Here is a 13,303-nt window from a genome sequence, read left to right as displayed (position 1 = left end):
GTGCATGCATGCATCCATATAAGTTCGTATTTAAAAATTGTCGCTACTTATTATAAGTTTTGGTTGGTTAAGTATATACTGGATATGTTTACAAACAATGCAGATGACGAAGACGGTGATGCAATAGAGCTCTGCTTTACTAGAAACAAGATTGGAGGCAACAATGAACCGGCTTCGCGCACTTTAGGTTTAGGACATTTTTATGATTGAAATTAATATTATTGTAATAAAGATTTTTATTAAACAACCATTATTGCTATTTATATATTATATTATTGCACAAATATCGGACAGCAAGATATAAACCTGAGATGATATTAGAAGGCAACTTTTTATCTATCAGCAACAATCAATTTTATAATTCACATTACAAGCCTTTATTATCATCTTATTAATTATTGCGACTACATTCGAGACATACATGCTCACTCCAAAATACAAGAAAACAAAAACAACACAAAACAGATCTACACATCTACAATCAAAATGCAAAACTTCATCTTCGGAATCGGTTCGACTCACTGATGTATCAAACTGGAACCAGGCTGTTGAATATACGTTTCAAACTCGGGCATGCACTTCTTAACCTCAACATGCTCGGTGGACTTATCTGTTAGAGTTCCAAAAGAATATATAATTAACTACTTCAAAGTGATTATTATTAATATAGGATTTAACTCAATGACTTACCTTTGAACAGAAGCGAACGTCGAGCGTCTCAAGCATGTTGCAATGTGATATGGCAGATTCAACGGCTTCTTCGCCAATATTGCAAGACTATTTGAGACATAAAAGAAATTGTTATATAACAGAGAGAATAATAATTAAAATAAAGCATATTTAAATTCAAAATTACATATTTAACCATTTCAGTAATAGAAGCTACAAACTCATGTATTCTAACGCAATTTTTAAAATAAGAGTATAAATGTCATAAATTTGGAAATGGTTATACATGATATCATGTTTTTTTGTTGGATAAATTAATTTGTTTGTTTTCCCGTTACAGAAGATATACAATTTGTCCACCCGTTATTTAGTTTGTCATCACTGAGGACATTTTAGATATTTCACAAGATTTTTTATTTTCAAACCAGTGAAAACATTGTATTGTTCAACTCAACCACAAAAGTCAAACCAAAAGAAATAATGCATACCTGTAAAAAAAGGGTAGTCAATCTTGGACACTCTAGCTTCAAAGTTTCCAAAGAGCAGCAATTGCTAAGATAATGAACGAATGAATAAATAAATTAATAAATCTTCAACAGAACCAAGTCAATAATTTGCATAATATTAAAAGCAAAAAGTCATTACCTTAGATTGAGAAAGCACAAATTAGAACAGGCCAAGTCAACATCTTTCAAGTTGGCAGATAACGAAAGATTTAACGACGAAAGATGAGAAAAACGCGCCAATTGAGGAATAACTACTTTCTTAATATTTGGACAACCAACACAGTTGAGATTTTGTAGCAGAAGATGAGACTGTTGGTCATAATCAAGGTCAAGATCATGGTCAACAGTCAAACTCCAATTCATGTCATGCATGTTGACACATCCATTCAAGTTGAGATGAGTTAAACGGGTACAGCAAGCGAGAAGCTCTTTAATGGCAGAATGACATAAAGCTCCATATGATAAGTCCAGCTCAACGAGAGCGGGAAGAGCGTTGACTTTGTATAAAGGTTCCAGTGATGAATCAGTAAGGTATTTGCATGCTTGCAACTTTAAAACCTTAATTGAAACAAAAACTGATCAGTTTCAGTGAATTTAGTAACTAAAAATGCGTTTGCACAGTTTTGAACAGCCTTACTGGTTGCTCCAAGGTTTTGAGTTAGACACATAGGCTTGTAAGCGGACCGAACAAACACGAACAAAGCATGTTCGTGTTTATTCGTAAACTTTTAACTGAACAAACAAATGAACACGAGCAATTATACGAACATGGTTTTCTTGTTTATGTCCGTTAGTTAAGAAATGAAAATGTTCTCGTTCGTTCGTTAGGAGTATAAATGAATGGTTAATGAACAAACATAACTGAACATACATAACTGAGATAAAACTAGTTAAAGGTAATGTGACGTGTGTGTTTGGCCCCAGGCCATATTGTAATGGGCCCTTGGTTTTGCCACGACACAATGCGTGAAGCACATGCATCACGTTACTCACGTATGTGAGGCGTTGATTATTAGAAAATACAAAATTGTTATTTATAGATAATATTTTAACTTAACATTTAAACACTAAAAAATAAATGATAAAGATAAATAAATTTAAGAAAAGGCAATAGCACCACCAAAGTAGTTTTACGTCAAACCAAAAAAAAACTCCTGTGTACAAGTAGTCTATGCGAGTATGCGGTACAGGTAACCTATACAGGATTTAAAACCAAGAATGGGCCAAAAAGTTTTAAATGAATATATTAACGTACGCAAAGTGAAAAACACAAACAGACGTAAACTAACAAACGAATTTAAATGAACGTTTACAAACATAAATAAATAAACAAGATATGTGTCCGTGCTCGCTTATTATATAAGTGAACTTCCAGCAGAACGATTCACGAACTGCTCACTGAATGTTCAGTTTGTTTACAAGCCAGTAGACATACAATAAAAGCAAGTGAAAACAGGAATATTTTGATATTGAAATGGTTAAAAAGAAAGCAGTTATACCTTTAACTGCAAACACGAACTGAACACAGGTTGCAGGTCCAACAAGAAGGTGTAGGAAAGGTCAAGTAAAGTCAAATGAAGAAGGCAACTAAGAGACATGAGTCCATCAGAGCCTATGGATTGGCATGACATTAATATTAATGACTCAATCAAAGGGCATGAAGCTGTAGTAGTTGATAAGAAATCATCCTTTAATTGGCTGCAAAAGAAATAAATGCGAAGTTAGCATCACCTTTAAGGAGAGGACAAAAAGTAGTTGAAATGGTCCCATGTCAAATTTCATCCAAATTTTAGAAATTTTAGTAGATAACTAATGGGTTATTTATGGTTTCAAAAACAATATAACTACAAGGAATTTCTAAATCTTAGTATTTAAATAGACTCTGGATGACATTCATTTAAACCATTTGACCAGTTTAAGAGATTAAACACAGCCCAAATCGATCCATTTATAAATATACAGGCTTAAAAGCTAGCACAAATATTAAAGAAGAAAGTGGTAGTAAACTGGTTACAGATAATATAGAGTAGAGTTGTTCATAAACCGTTAAAACTGCCCAGAGTCCCAAACCGAAGCAAGTCGGTCAGGTTAACCAGTTTGAGATCCTAACAGTTTGGTTCACAGTTCAGTTTAGGCGGTTCGACGGTTTGAACAGTTTGGACTTGGAACCGGCTGTGTAAATCAAACCGGTCATTAACATTTATTCTTGATACTTTTTTCATTTAAAACCTTTCATATAAACTAATGATTTTGAAAAAAAAATATAATATATTAGTTCAAACCGTCAAATTGAACCGTAAAAATGCCAAACCGGTAAAACTATTGACCCAACCGACGGTTAGTCTCTTTTTTAAACCATAGTTAGCGGTCTGGCCCGTAACTTTCATCATAACAAGCCGAACTGGACTGTGAACATCCTACATAGTGAAGGTTCCCCTCACCTGCAAAATGAAGCATCCAGAGATTTTAATAAAGGACAATTGATACATGACATTGATAAAACACCGCATCCCTTCAGCTCAAGTTGAACCATACTCGGTGCATCAATATTGAGTACATTAAGTTTAGGACATATTCCCAAATTAAGATACGGAAGTCCAACCTAGCAAAGAAAAAAAATAGAAATGCGTTATTTTCATCAAGAAATTTTATACAGTAAGATATTACTGGAAAAGAAATGCATTTTTTGTATTATAATGTCATTTACATTATTTCTTTTCTTGCAAGTTGTAGCTAGATCTTGATAAACATTAAAAGTAATTATTGAAGTGCGTGCTAGCCGAAAAAAAGTTAACAATAAAACCTACTTGCATACAAGATAGAAAGTTCTTATAAATTATAAAAACTATCACTTAGAGTGATAGGAAACTATAAATACAACTATACAAGGTTGAGGATAATTGTAGAGACAAACCAGTAGACATGGGACATTACAAATTTTTTAGTCGCTTTTTTATGATCATTAAACAATCAATTTGAGAAAAATGACTCTTAAAAAATAAACAAGATATTGCTTAATAGTTATACAAACAAAACAATTCAAATGAACACAAAATAGTTTGAACGGTTATTTGGTGCTAATGTGATGTATCTCAATCGAACAAAAAGTTAAATACATGACCTTTTTTGTAACTATTAATAAATTTAACTACATCCAAGTATCAATGTGTATGCAAACGAAACAACATACTTAAAGACAAACTCCGTTTCTAAATCAACCAAATACAATAATGGAAAGGTTATAATTAACCCATAGTAGTATTTACTAAGTTTACAAATAATAAAATATGTTGTTAAGCATGTAGTTTTGTTTGAATACATCAATACATGAATGAAACTAAACTAAATAATTATGACAAAGAGTGACGTAGTTACTTTTTATTAAATTGAGATACAATACAAGAGCACTAAGTAAATTACGTTTCAAAACATTAGATGTTCACTTGTATTGTTTTGTTTGTGTGGCAAATAGTCGATTTTTTTGGTTTATTATTAAAGGAATATGCTATTAGTTTACTTACCGGACAAAAGGTTGCTTTTTCAAGATGATCACAACCGTCCAAAGAGACTTGCTCAAGATTAGGGCAAGTAAGCTCAAGAGAAGTTATCGCACGACAGCCCGCAAATGAAAGACTGCTTACAGAATTACTACTAAAAACCACCTCCGTCAACCTCTGAACCAATAAACAAAATAACCAAATATCAGTTTTTTTTTCTTTTGGAAACCTCACCTAAGTACTAAGCATTAACCAAGTTTCGCAACTGTTCCACCTAAATCACTCTAAATTTGTGTTCTGCTAAAGGTAAGTACTTTTGATAGGTGTTCTAATCCTATGTAATAATTAAAAAAAAATAATTTTAAAAAAAACAAGTGTTGCAAAATTAAATGTATATTATATAGATAATCTTGGTCACTAATGAATGATATTTTATTCCAACTAACTTCAGGTAGGAGGTAATAGTAAAAATTCACTAAATATTAACTGTAAGAGAAACTAAAACAATAATATATCTGAACGGTAATTACATGGAGGGGGATCTATCAATATATAGAAACCGAAAACCCTTAACAAACATATAACAGGCCCTAAAGACTTAGACAACTAAACCCTGTCAAATTATAATGACTAGTAATAACCTATATTTAACAGTAACAAAGTTTTAATTGTTAGAAGTAAGTCAAACTGAAAAAAATAATCATCAATTAGTAACCAAGATTCATAAATGTTTCATTTGCCTCACTTTGTATCAAAACAATTAACATCTACAAAAAAGCTACATTTAACTGGAACGCCAAATGAAAGTTGTGTGAGGTTAGAAGAACAAATAAACTTGACTTTAGTGGGCCCCTGTTTTTAACAGCCATAAGCATCAGTAGTAATCACTAACCTCACAGTTATCAAGAATTAAAGATTTAAGCATGGGACATCCACATCCACTGTCATCACTGAAAACTTCAAATATTGAATTCGTCAAAGATTCACAATCTGTTAAATCCACTTCTTGTAAGCATTCACAGTTAAGCTCTAAAGTAGTTAAGCTTTCCTGTTTCTGCAAGATTAGTTGCTGCATACACAAAATAGTAGAAACTCATAAACCCTAAATAAAAACACATCTATAATTTAAAACCCAAAAAATTGAGATGATGATGATTTATTACGTACTTGCAGTGAACTTGATGTGATGTTGATTCTCAGAAGTGAAGGACAATTTGAGATTCTAATGGAAGATAATACCATGCTCCTTAAACTTAAGTCCACAAGTCTGAAACCACATCAATATCATAATATAATCCGGTTTTAAGTTGATATATCTAACCCGTATAAGAAAACAGAACATGTTTAAAGGTCAAACATGTCGACCCACTAACTCGTTTAACTCATTGTCTTACAATCCACCGACACAACTATCACGTTTACAACTTGATAATAACCCGGCAACCCTTGTAGGTTAAGGTTGACGTTTTTAACACGAATAAAAATGTGCCGTGTTCGGTTGACTTGTTTAACCCGTTTAGTATTAACAATTTAGCCCGCCAACCTGTTTAGTTAAGCATGTCAACCCACTAAACAGTTTATGACCCGTTTAACCCTTTTTTTCTACAGCATACTAACTTGATTAAGATGTTTACAACTTAATAATCACCCACCAGCCCATTTGATACATTTAGATAAATAACTTAAATGAGTCGTGTTCGGTTTACGTGATTTCATGTGTATGCGGGTTAGGGTTGACGTTTTTGATATGAATGAAAATATGAGTCGTTTTCAGGATGAACGTTTCAACACGCTAACCCGTTTGATACGTTTACATAAATAGGTTAAACAGGTCGTGTTCAGGTTACACAATTTTAAGTGTATGTGGGTTAGGGTTGATGTTTTGACACGGATAAAATCGCGGGTCCTGTTCAGATTGAAGAATTCAACCCGCCAACCGTCAAACCGACACGCTTGACACCCTAGAATGTATCAACCCTTAAGAGATAGCCAAGGATTAAATTGGAAATAAAATTAATAATTCTCCTCCTATTTGGTGTTTTGATGTATTAATGTACTATTGCATACTTGCGACAGTGTACAAGTCGGATATTTTGCAGGCGAGGAAGATCCAAGAGAACGGATGTCAATAAACTGCAATTATCAAGCTCCAAAACCTGTGGCATGGATCATAAAAAGGGTGTAAAAAGATCAAAGAAAAAGAAAATTGACAGTTAATATTGAGAAGCAAAAAAAGAATGTTCAAACCTCCAACATAAAGCTCCAAGATATAGCCGCTATAGAAGCAGAGGTTATGCTTTCACAACTATGAAGCTTGAGTACAGTCAGCATAGGAAACCTTACAGCCTACAAAAAGAAATCAATAAACAAGGATTATAAACTTATGATTATGTAAATGATATCACACTAATAACTGGAAAAGAAGTTAAAGAACCAATAAAAAGTACCTCAAGTGAGATGTTTGGGCAGTAGGATGCGTTTAGAATATGAAGATTCTCACAAATTTGGGCTATTTCACGTAACGTTTCATCACTAACACATGAACAGTTTGACATGTCTAAGGTTTCCAAGAGTGGACATGATGTGGCAGCTGACCGGACCGCAGCATCTAGAAGCTTATGACAAGATGCTATATCAAGGTCACGTAAAAGAGGGCAATTTAAGACAGCATGTGCCATGCTACTTCGCTTTAAGGATAAAGTTTGAAGTTCGGGACACCTGTAAATTATATAACATTATTTATATAGCAAAATCTAGAGGTGACAAAATGAGTGATTTGTAAATATTAAATTTACACTTCTGCTAACTTTCAGCCCGTTCTACCATCTAAAGCATTTCACTTTTGCTGTTATTATATTTACTCATTTGACTTGTTAGGGATATAACATAATTATGGTGATTTTGGATTTCAAACGATTTGACCTTTCGGTTTTTTTACTATACTATTACTTTACCCCCATTTGACCCATTACAGATGTAAGACAGCCAAGGGTGTAAACGAGCCAAGCCGCTCTATGAACTAATCGAGATCAGAAGCTCAAATTCAGCTGAGCTTAAACGAGCTCGAGCCTAAAAATAAGCTTGTTTAATAAACGAGCCCAAGCCCGAGCTTCACCTATCGAAATCGAGCTGGCTCGCAATCCTAAATGAGCCTGTTACTGACATAACTTTTACTTAATACTTACCATGTTAAATTTATATTTTTATAATAATTATTATAATATAATATATTATGACAAATATAACTAAATAATGTATACTGCGTTATACATAAAAAGCATAACTAATATGCATATAATATAATTAAGAAGATATTATTTAATTTATAACAAATGAGCTGAGCTCGAGCTTGAAAAGTTACTCACGAGCCGAGCTCGAGCCTTAAAAATAGAGCTCAAAACGAGCTGAGCTTAAGCTCTCGTAAGTTAAACGAGCTCGAGCTCGAGCTCGGCACAGCCTGTTTACAGCAATAAACATAGCCCAAATCAACTAATCTGTACTTCATAAGTAAATGGGTCAAATTTACCACATTCTGTAAAATTCAGTAATGCAGCAATTTAGACCTTTGTGATTTATTAATCGAATGCGGAATGCATTACCTGATAGAAATGCGGACCATGCGACATTTCACAAGTTGAAGGTGCCTTAACCTATCATGGTAAATGTGTATCTCCTGATGCCCGTTACCAAGAACCGCATCGGTCACAATTAAACTGTTTAACATGGTACAATCAGGTAAAGCTTGAAAGAAGCTGTCCCAAAGTTGACCTTTTCCCAATGTCAAGATTTCAAGATTCCTGAAAAGACACTAATTTATCATCAATCAAAATAACTGAATGAATAAAAACTAATAGTAGATCATTGCCTTATTAATGAAAGGGATTGCTTAGCAAGCGTATGCAAAGAAGGTCCATTAACGTTCACTTGAGTTACATTTGGATATCTATTACACATATCCTCAACTGCAAGAAGACAAGATCAATAACTGTTTTAGTAATCTTACAGCTAGAAATATGTTTTCACAAGTTAACAACCTTTTAGGGATACTATATTGCTTTTGTAGATACTCTGCTAGAATTGTGTATGATTATTTCCTATAATGAGTAATGACTAGCTAAGAGAACTTTTTGGAATTGAGAACTTTTGGGAACCGGTTTGAACCACTAATTTCCACACTAAAACTCATATAAGAAATGACAATAAAGGAAGAATCATGTCTTACATAATCAGCCAAACAAGATAATACAGAAAATCTTACATTCTTGTGGAGATATGTTTCGATCTTCAAAGTTTAAAAACCACCAAAAATCTTCATGTGTGCTGGCTGTGTGCCACTGCTTGCAAACTTTTGCCGCTTTACAAAGACTAATTTGGTCCAAGAAAGAAAAGACCTAACAAAATAAACTTTGAAATTAGTTGCACGTAAACTTATACAAACAAAATACACATAAAATATAAAATACCATATGTAACAGGTCATCAGTTAGATCCATTTGAGACACTTGATCATCTTGATTCATAACATCACTGGTAGAGTCAACAAGTTGGTCCCCATTTAGCATTATTTCATATTCTTCTTGACTAGTTGCATATGCAAAAGGGACATCATCTTCCCTATAAAGGCGTTGAAAAATGTCATGTAAAACCAATCTAACGTCAATGATACTGAAAAGATGGTAGTGTTTAGTTTACAGTTTCTTTCAGTTTATATCAGAGTTCATGTTAATGTGCCAAACATGCACACAGCCACACATGGCAACCAGAAACACTAGTCCACAGAAACAATAACTAGGCACGTAAACGAATCAAACGAACACAAACTTAAACAAACAGGGTTTTCTTGTTAGTGTTTGTTCGTCTAACTTTAAACCAGCAAACGAGCACAAACAATTAAATGAACAGTGTTTTCTTGATAGTGTTCGTTTGCTTGGTTTTAAATAGCGTGAAGCGCTCTGATGCGTTATGTCCCAAAATTTGATGCGCGATGCGAGCGCATCACGTATCTGATGCGTTCTATGTTAAAATAATTCTAAAAAAATAATTATACATGATATTTTAACGTCTTAACTTTTAAACTTTAAAAAAATAAAAAATATGGGTAAATAAACATAAATGAACAGTTTGCTGATTGTTTACCTAAACTAACTTAGCTACTAACTTGGAAACGTGGGTAAAAGCAGTAAACAAAAATTCTGCTGATTGTTAGGCCCAATATATTTTATATATAATGTATTAAACAAATTGAAAAGCCTTTAGTTCAAATTTACAACTAAAAAGCTTCATGGACAAGTAGATGATAACAATTTTAGGGTTTATATAATCATATATCAATTTAGCCGCCACCTCCTCCTCCATCTCCCAACCTTCTACATCGATTCTTCTTTATCATCTCCAGGTAAGTAATAACTTCCATGACTAAAAGATCCAACCCAGTTTTCAATTGAAAAGGTCCGATTCTAGCCCTAATTACATGTTGCGCGCATCAGAGCGCATTATGCAAAGGGCCGCATAATTCACCAAAATGCCATCCGTCTCTGTCATCATCGCCTCATGTAACCCCAATAATTCACCATAATGACGCGGTGAATAATATGCGAAATCCGGCACAATATTAGCGCATCATGTAACCCCAACGCATCACAGCAGTGATGCGCCCAAGACATCGCATCAGCACAATATGCGCGCAATTTAAAACCAAGTTCGTTCGATAAAAAAATGAGCATGTTTGTGTCCGTTATGTTCGTTCGTTAAGAAAATGAGCATGCATGTGTCCATTATGTTCGTTCGTTAAAAATATAAACATGTATGCGTCCGTTATGTTCGATCGTTGACAGTATAGACGAACGATTCTTAAATGTAAAACACAAAAGAGCTAAAACCAGTTAAAAAGTAATATGAAGAATGATTGGGGCCTTAAAAGTTGTAAAAACTAGACTAAGTTGTAATAAGACCAAAGCTTTCAAATAGATATCCTAACAAACGTACGAGTGAACTTAAACAAATTTAAACTAATGAATATATATTAATGTAAACGAACAAACAGACACAAATTCAAAGTAACGAACGTTCACAGCCCCAAATGAGCGTTAAAGACATGTGTTAATGTCCGTTCGCAAACTAAATGAACAAAAAATTGTGTTCATGTTCGTTTGTTTATTAAATAAATGAACATATAAGAAGTTCCTGCCACATAGTTCACAAACTATTCACTAAACGTTCAATTCATGTTCACTCATTTAACTACATGAACAAAAAAATTTGTTAATGTTCGTTTGTTTATTATAAATATGAACATAAACAAACTTCTCAGTTCCTACCAAACGGTTCACGAACTGATCGTTCAATTCATGTTCAGTCATTTAACCAAACGAACAAGAAACAATTTTTTCACAAACTGTTCACTGAACATTTGGTTCGTTTACAAGCCTAACATAATCAAAACTCAAAAGGCAGCACAATGGGAAACCAAAAAAAGGTTGAAGCTTCATTGCTTCTCAACTTATCTAGATATTTCTTGAAAAACAAAAGCATATAAAATCTTAACCTAATCAATCACATTTTCTTTCTATTATCCAAAAAGTATCAAGCAACATATAGAAGTTCTCACAGTGTCAAAGATTCAACTTTGGGACGTTTGACATTCCGATCCACACCGTCCATTTGGCGATCAGCCGCAACCACGGACGACGAAGGCTCTGCATCATCATCGTTATTATTATTATTAATATTGTTACCCTTCTCCACGTCATTATTCACCAAAATGCCATCCGTCTCTGTCATCATCGCCTCTCGGTTACCGAATTCCTCTCTGCGTTGAATCCGAAAGCATAAACAGCGCCAAATCTTCATACAAAAGCAAAAAGCCCCAACTTTGAGTTTGGTCCGGAAACCCTAGGTTTAAATCGCGGGAATTGGAAACCCTAGACAGAAATCAGTAGTTCAATTTATGAAATTCGAATCGATAATGAGTTGATTTTGCAACTGAATTGAAGAAAAAATCGAATTCGAATAATGAGTTATTGGATTGGTGTGATTATATATATATATATACATACATAGAATGAAATAATATTAGTATTAGTAGTAGGGGAAGAGATTGTTAGTATTATTATTACCAGATGATGAGAGGAGATGAGATGAAATGAAATGGTTGTTATTGTTATTGATCGTCTCTTCTGTGTGGGAGATTCTTGTGTCTGAAAGGTGTGTTGTGTTGTGTTGTGTTGTGTTGTGTTGTGTTGTGTTGTGAATAATAGTGATGAAGGTCAAATGACACTTCGGTTACACTACTTAATTTATATATTTATAATTTTAATTTGACTTCTTTATCTATATCTTTAATCTATCTATGATATACTAAATGGGTGCCCGCGCGATGCGGCGGGTAACAAAAATCATAGTAATCATGTAACAATTAACGAACAATATTTGAACCAATCATCACCTTTGGTCAGCCGGTTTCCGAATTTTCAAACCATAGCAAACGTTTGGTTTACGGTTTATACAAAAAATTGGTCATATAAAACCGGACCGGAAGGTCGACTTATTATTGAAACTCAATGCATGTAATCAAACCATTAGTAACGATTCAGTTTAAAGTTTCAAAGGTTTAGTTCCGGTTCTTAATAACAAAAAAGTCGAACCAACGGTTTGGCTCACAATATTACTTGGAAAACCGTTAAAAACCGAATTGCGAACACCCATACGTAATATGTAATTTTTTTATTTGAAAAGTTATAGCAATATCATACCCAAATTAAAGACAATAAAATACTCATTTTTATGGTGCAATTTTTTATAAAAAATATTAACGTATGAAAAAATTATAGCCGTTGGCAAATCGTTGGTGGGAAGTTATTTACATTTAAAATTAAAATGAATCTATAGGTAAAGATAAAGGTTCAAAGTAGTAATTATTTTCTTAAATTTACAAAAGTTGAGTAAAGTTGAGAGGATAATGTTGTAACTATTTCAAGACATATTTTTTAATTGACAAGTTTGTCCTTGTCTTGGATGTTATGTAAGATGTACCCTAAGCAATAAAAATTATAAGTTACTTAAAAATTGAGTGTCTTAATTTGCCCATGTCTCATGTATTATATATAGTATAGATATAATGTGGCAGTGAAGGGTAAATTAAGACGGTAGTTTTAAGGGATTTATAAATTTTCAAGCAAATGGTACAAGTATAAAGAATGACAAAGTAGTCTTTTTAACATAAAAACCCACGTGCATTCCATATTTTTCTAAAATATTTACAACATTTACCGCTTAACTTTAATTATTTTTTGTAAAATTAAAGAATAGTTACAATTTTAATCATTCATCTTTTATGCATATATTATTTATATTTTCACTTTTAACCCAAATTCACCCGCGATTTTTAAACGGTCATAACTTTTTCGTACGTTAATAATTTTTTTTAATTATCTTTAATTTGAGTATGATATTGTTATAGTTTTTTTTTCAGTTAAAAATAACATTTTACGTATATGTATTTGTGGTTCGGTTTTGATGGTTTTAAATTAAACTGTGAGCCAAACTGTTAATAACGCTTTTGTCATCGAAAATTAAAACCGGACCGTTGAAAATTTAACTCAGCAAAACCAAACCATTAGCAATGGTTAGGTT

At 33.1% G+C, this 13,303-nt stretch overlaps 1 protein-coding gene across 1 annotated transcript; it reads right to left on the bottom strand.

Annotated features, from left to right (window-relative positions):
- Positions 1 to 288: 288 nt before the first annotated feature.
- Positions 289 to 11,878, bottom strand: LOC143590138 (F-box/LRR-repeat protein 15-like). The gene is made up of 17 exons (XM_077070713.1): positions 11,788 to 11,878; positions 11,280 to 11,592; positions 9,136 to 9,286; positions 8,931 to 9,063; positions 8,272 to 8,634; positions 7,120 to 7,390; positions 6,920 to 7,018; positions 6,740 to 6,828; positions 5,840 to 5,939; positions 5,565 to 5,741; positions 4,697 to 4,849; positions 3,617 to 3,777; positions 2,675 to 2,873; positions 1,315 to 1,733; positions 1,158 to 1,221; positions 691 to 777; positions 289 to 610 (listed from the first exon to the last, which is right to left on the bottom strand). Exons 5-17 carry the CDS (start codon positions 8,394 to 8,396, stop codon positions 530 to 532), a joined length of 2,025 nt encoding a protein of 674 aa, XP_076926828.1. The 5' UTR covers positions 8,397 to 8,634; positions 8,931 to 9,063; positions 9,136 to 9,286; positions 11,280 to 11,592; positions 11,788 to 11,878; the 3' UTR covers positions 289 to 529.
- Positions 11,879 to 13,303: the final 1,425 nt, after the last annotated feature.

The sequence above is a fragment of the Bidens hawaiensis genome, unplaced genomic scaffold, assembly GCF_021521415.1.
Source record: "Bidens hawaiensis isolate Kalapana, Puna unplaced genomic scaffold, B.hawaiensis_p1.1 tig00038179_1, whole genome shotgun sequence".
NCBI lineage: Eukaryota > Viridiplantae > Streptophyta > Magnoliopsida > Asterales > Asteraceae > Bidens > Bidens hawaiensis.
The sequence above is the reverse complement of the archived record's forward strand: the minus strand, read 5'-3'. Positions and strand labels throughout refer to the sequence as shown.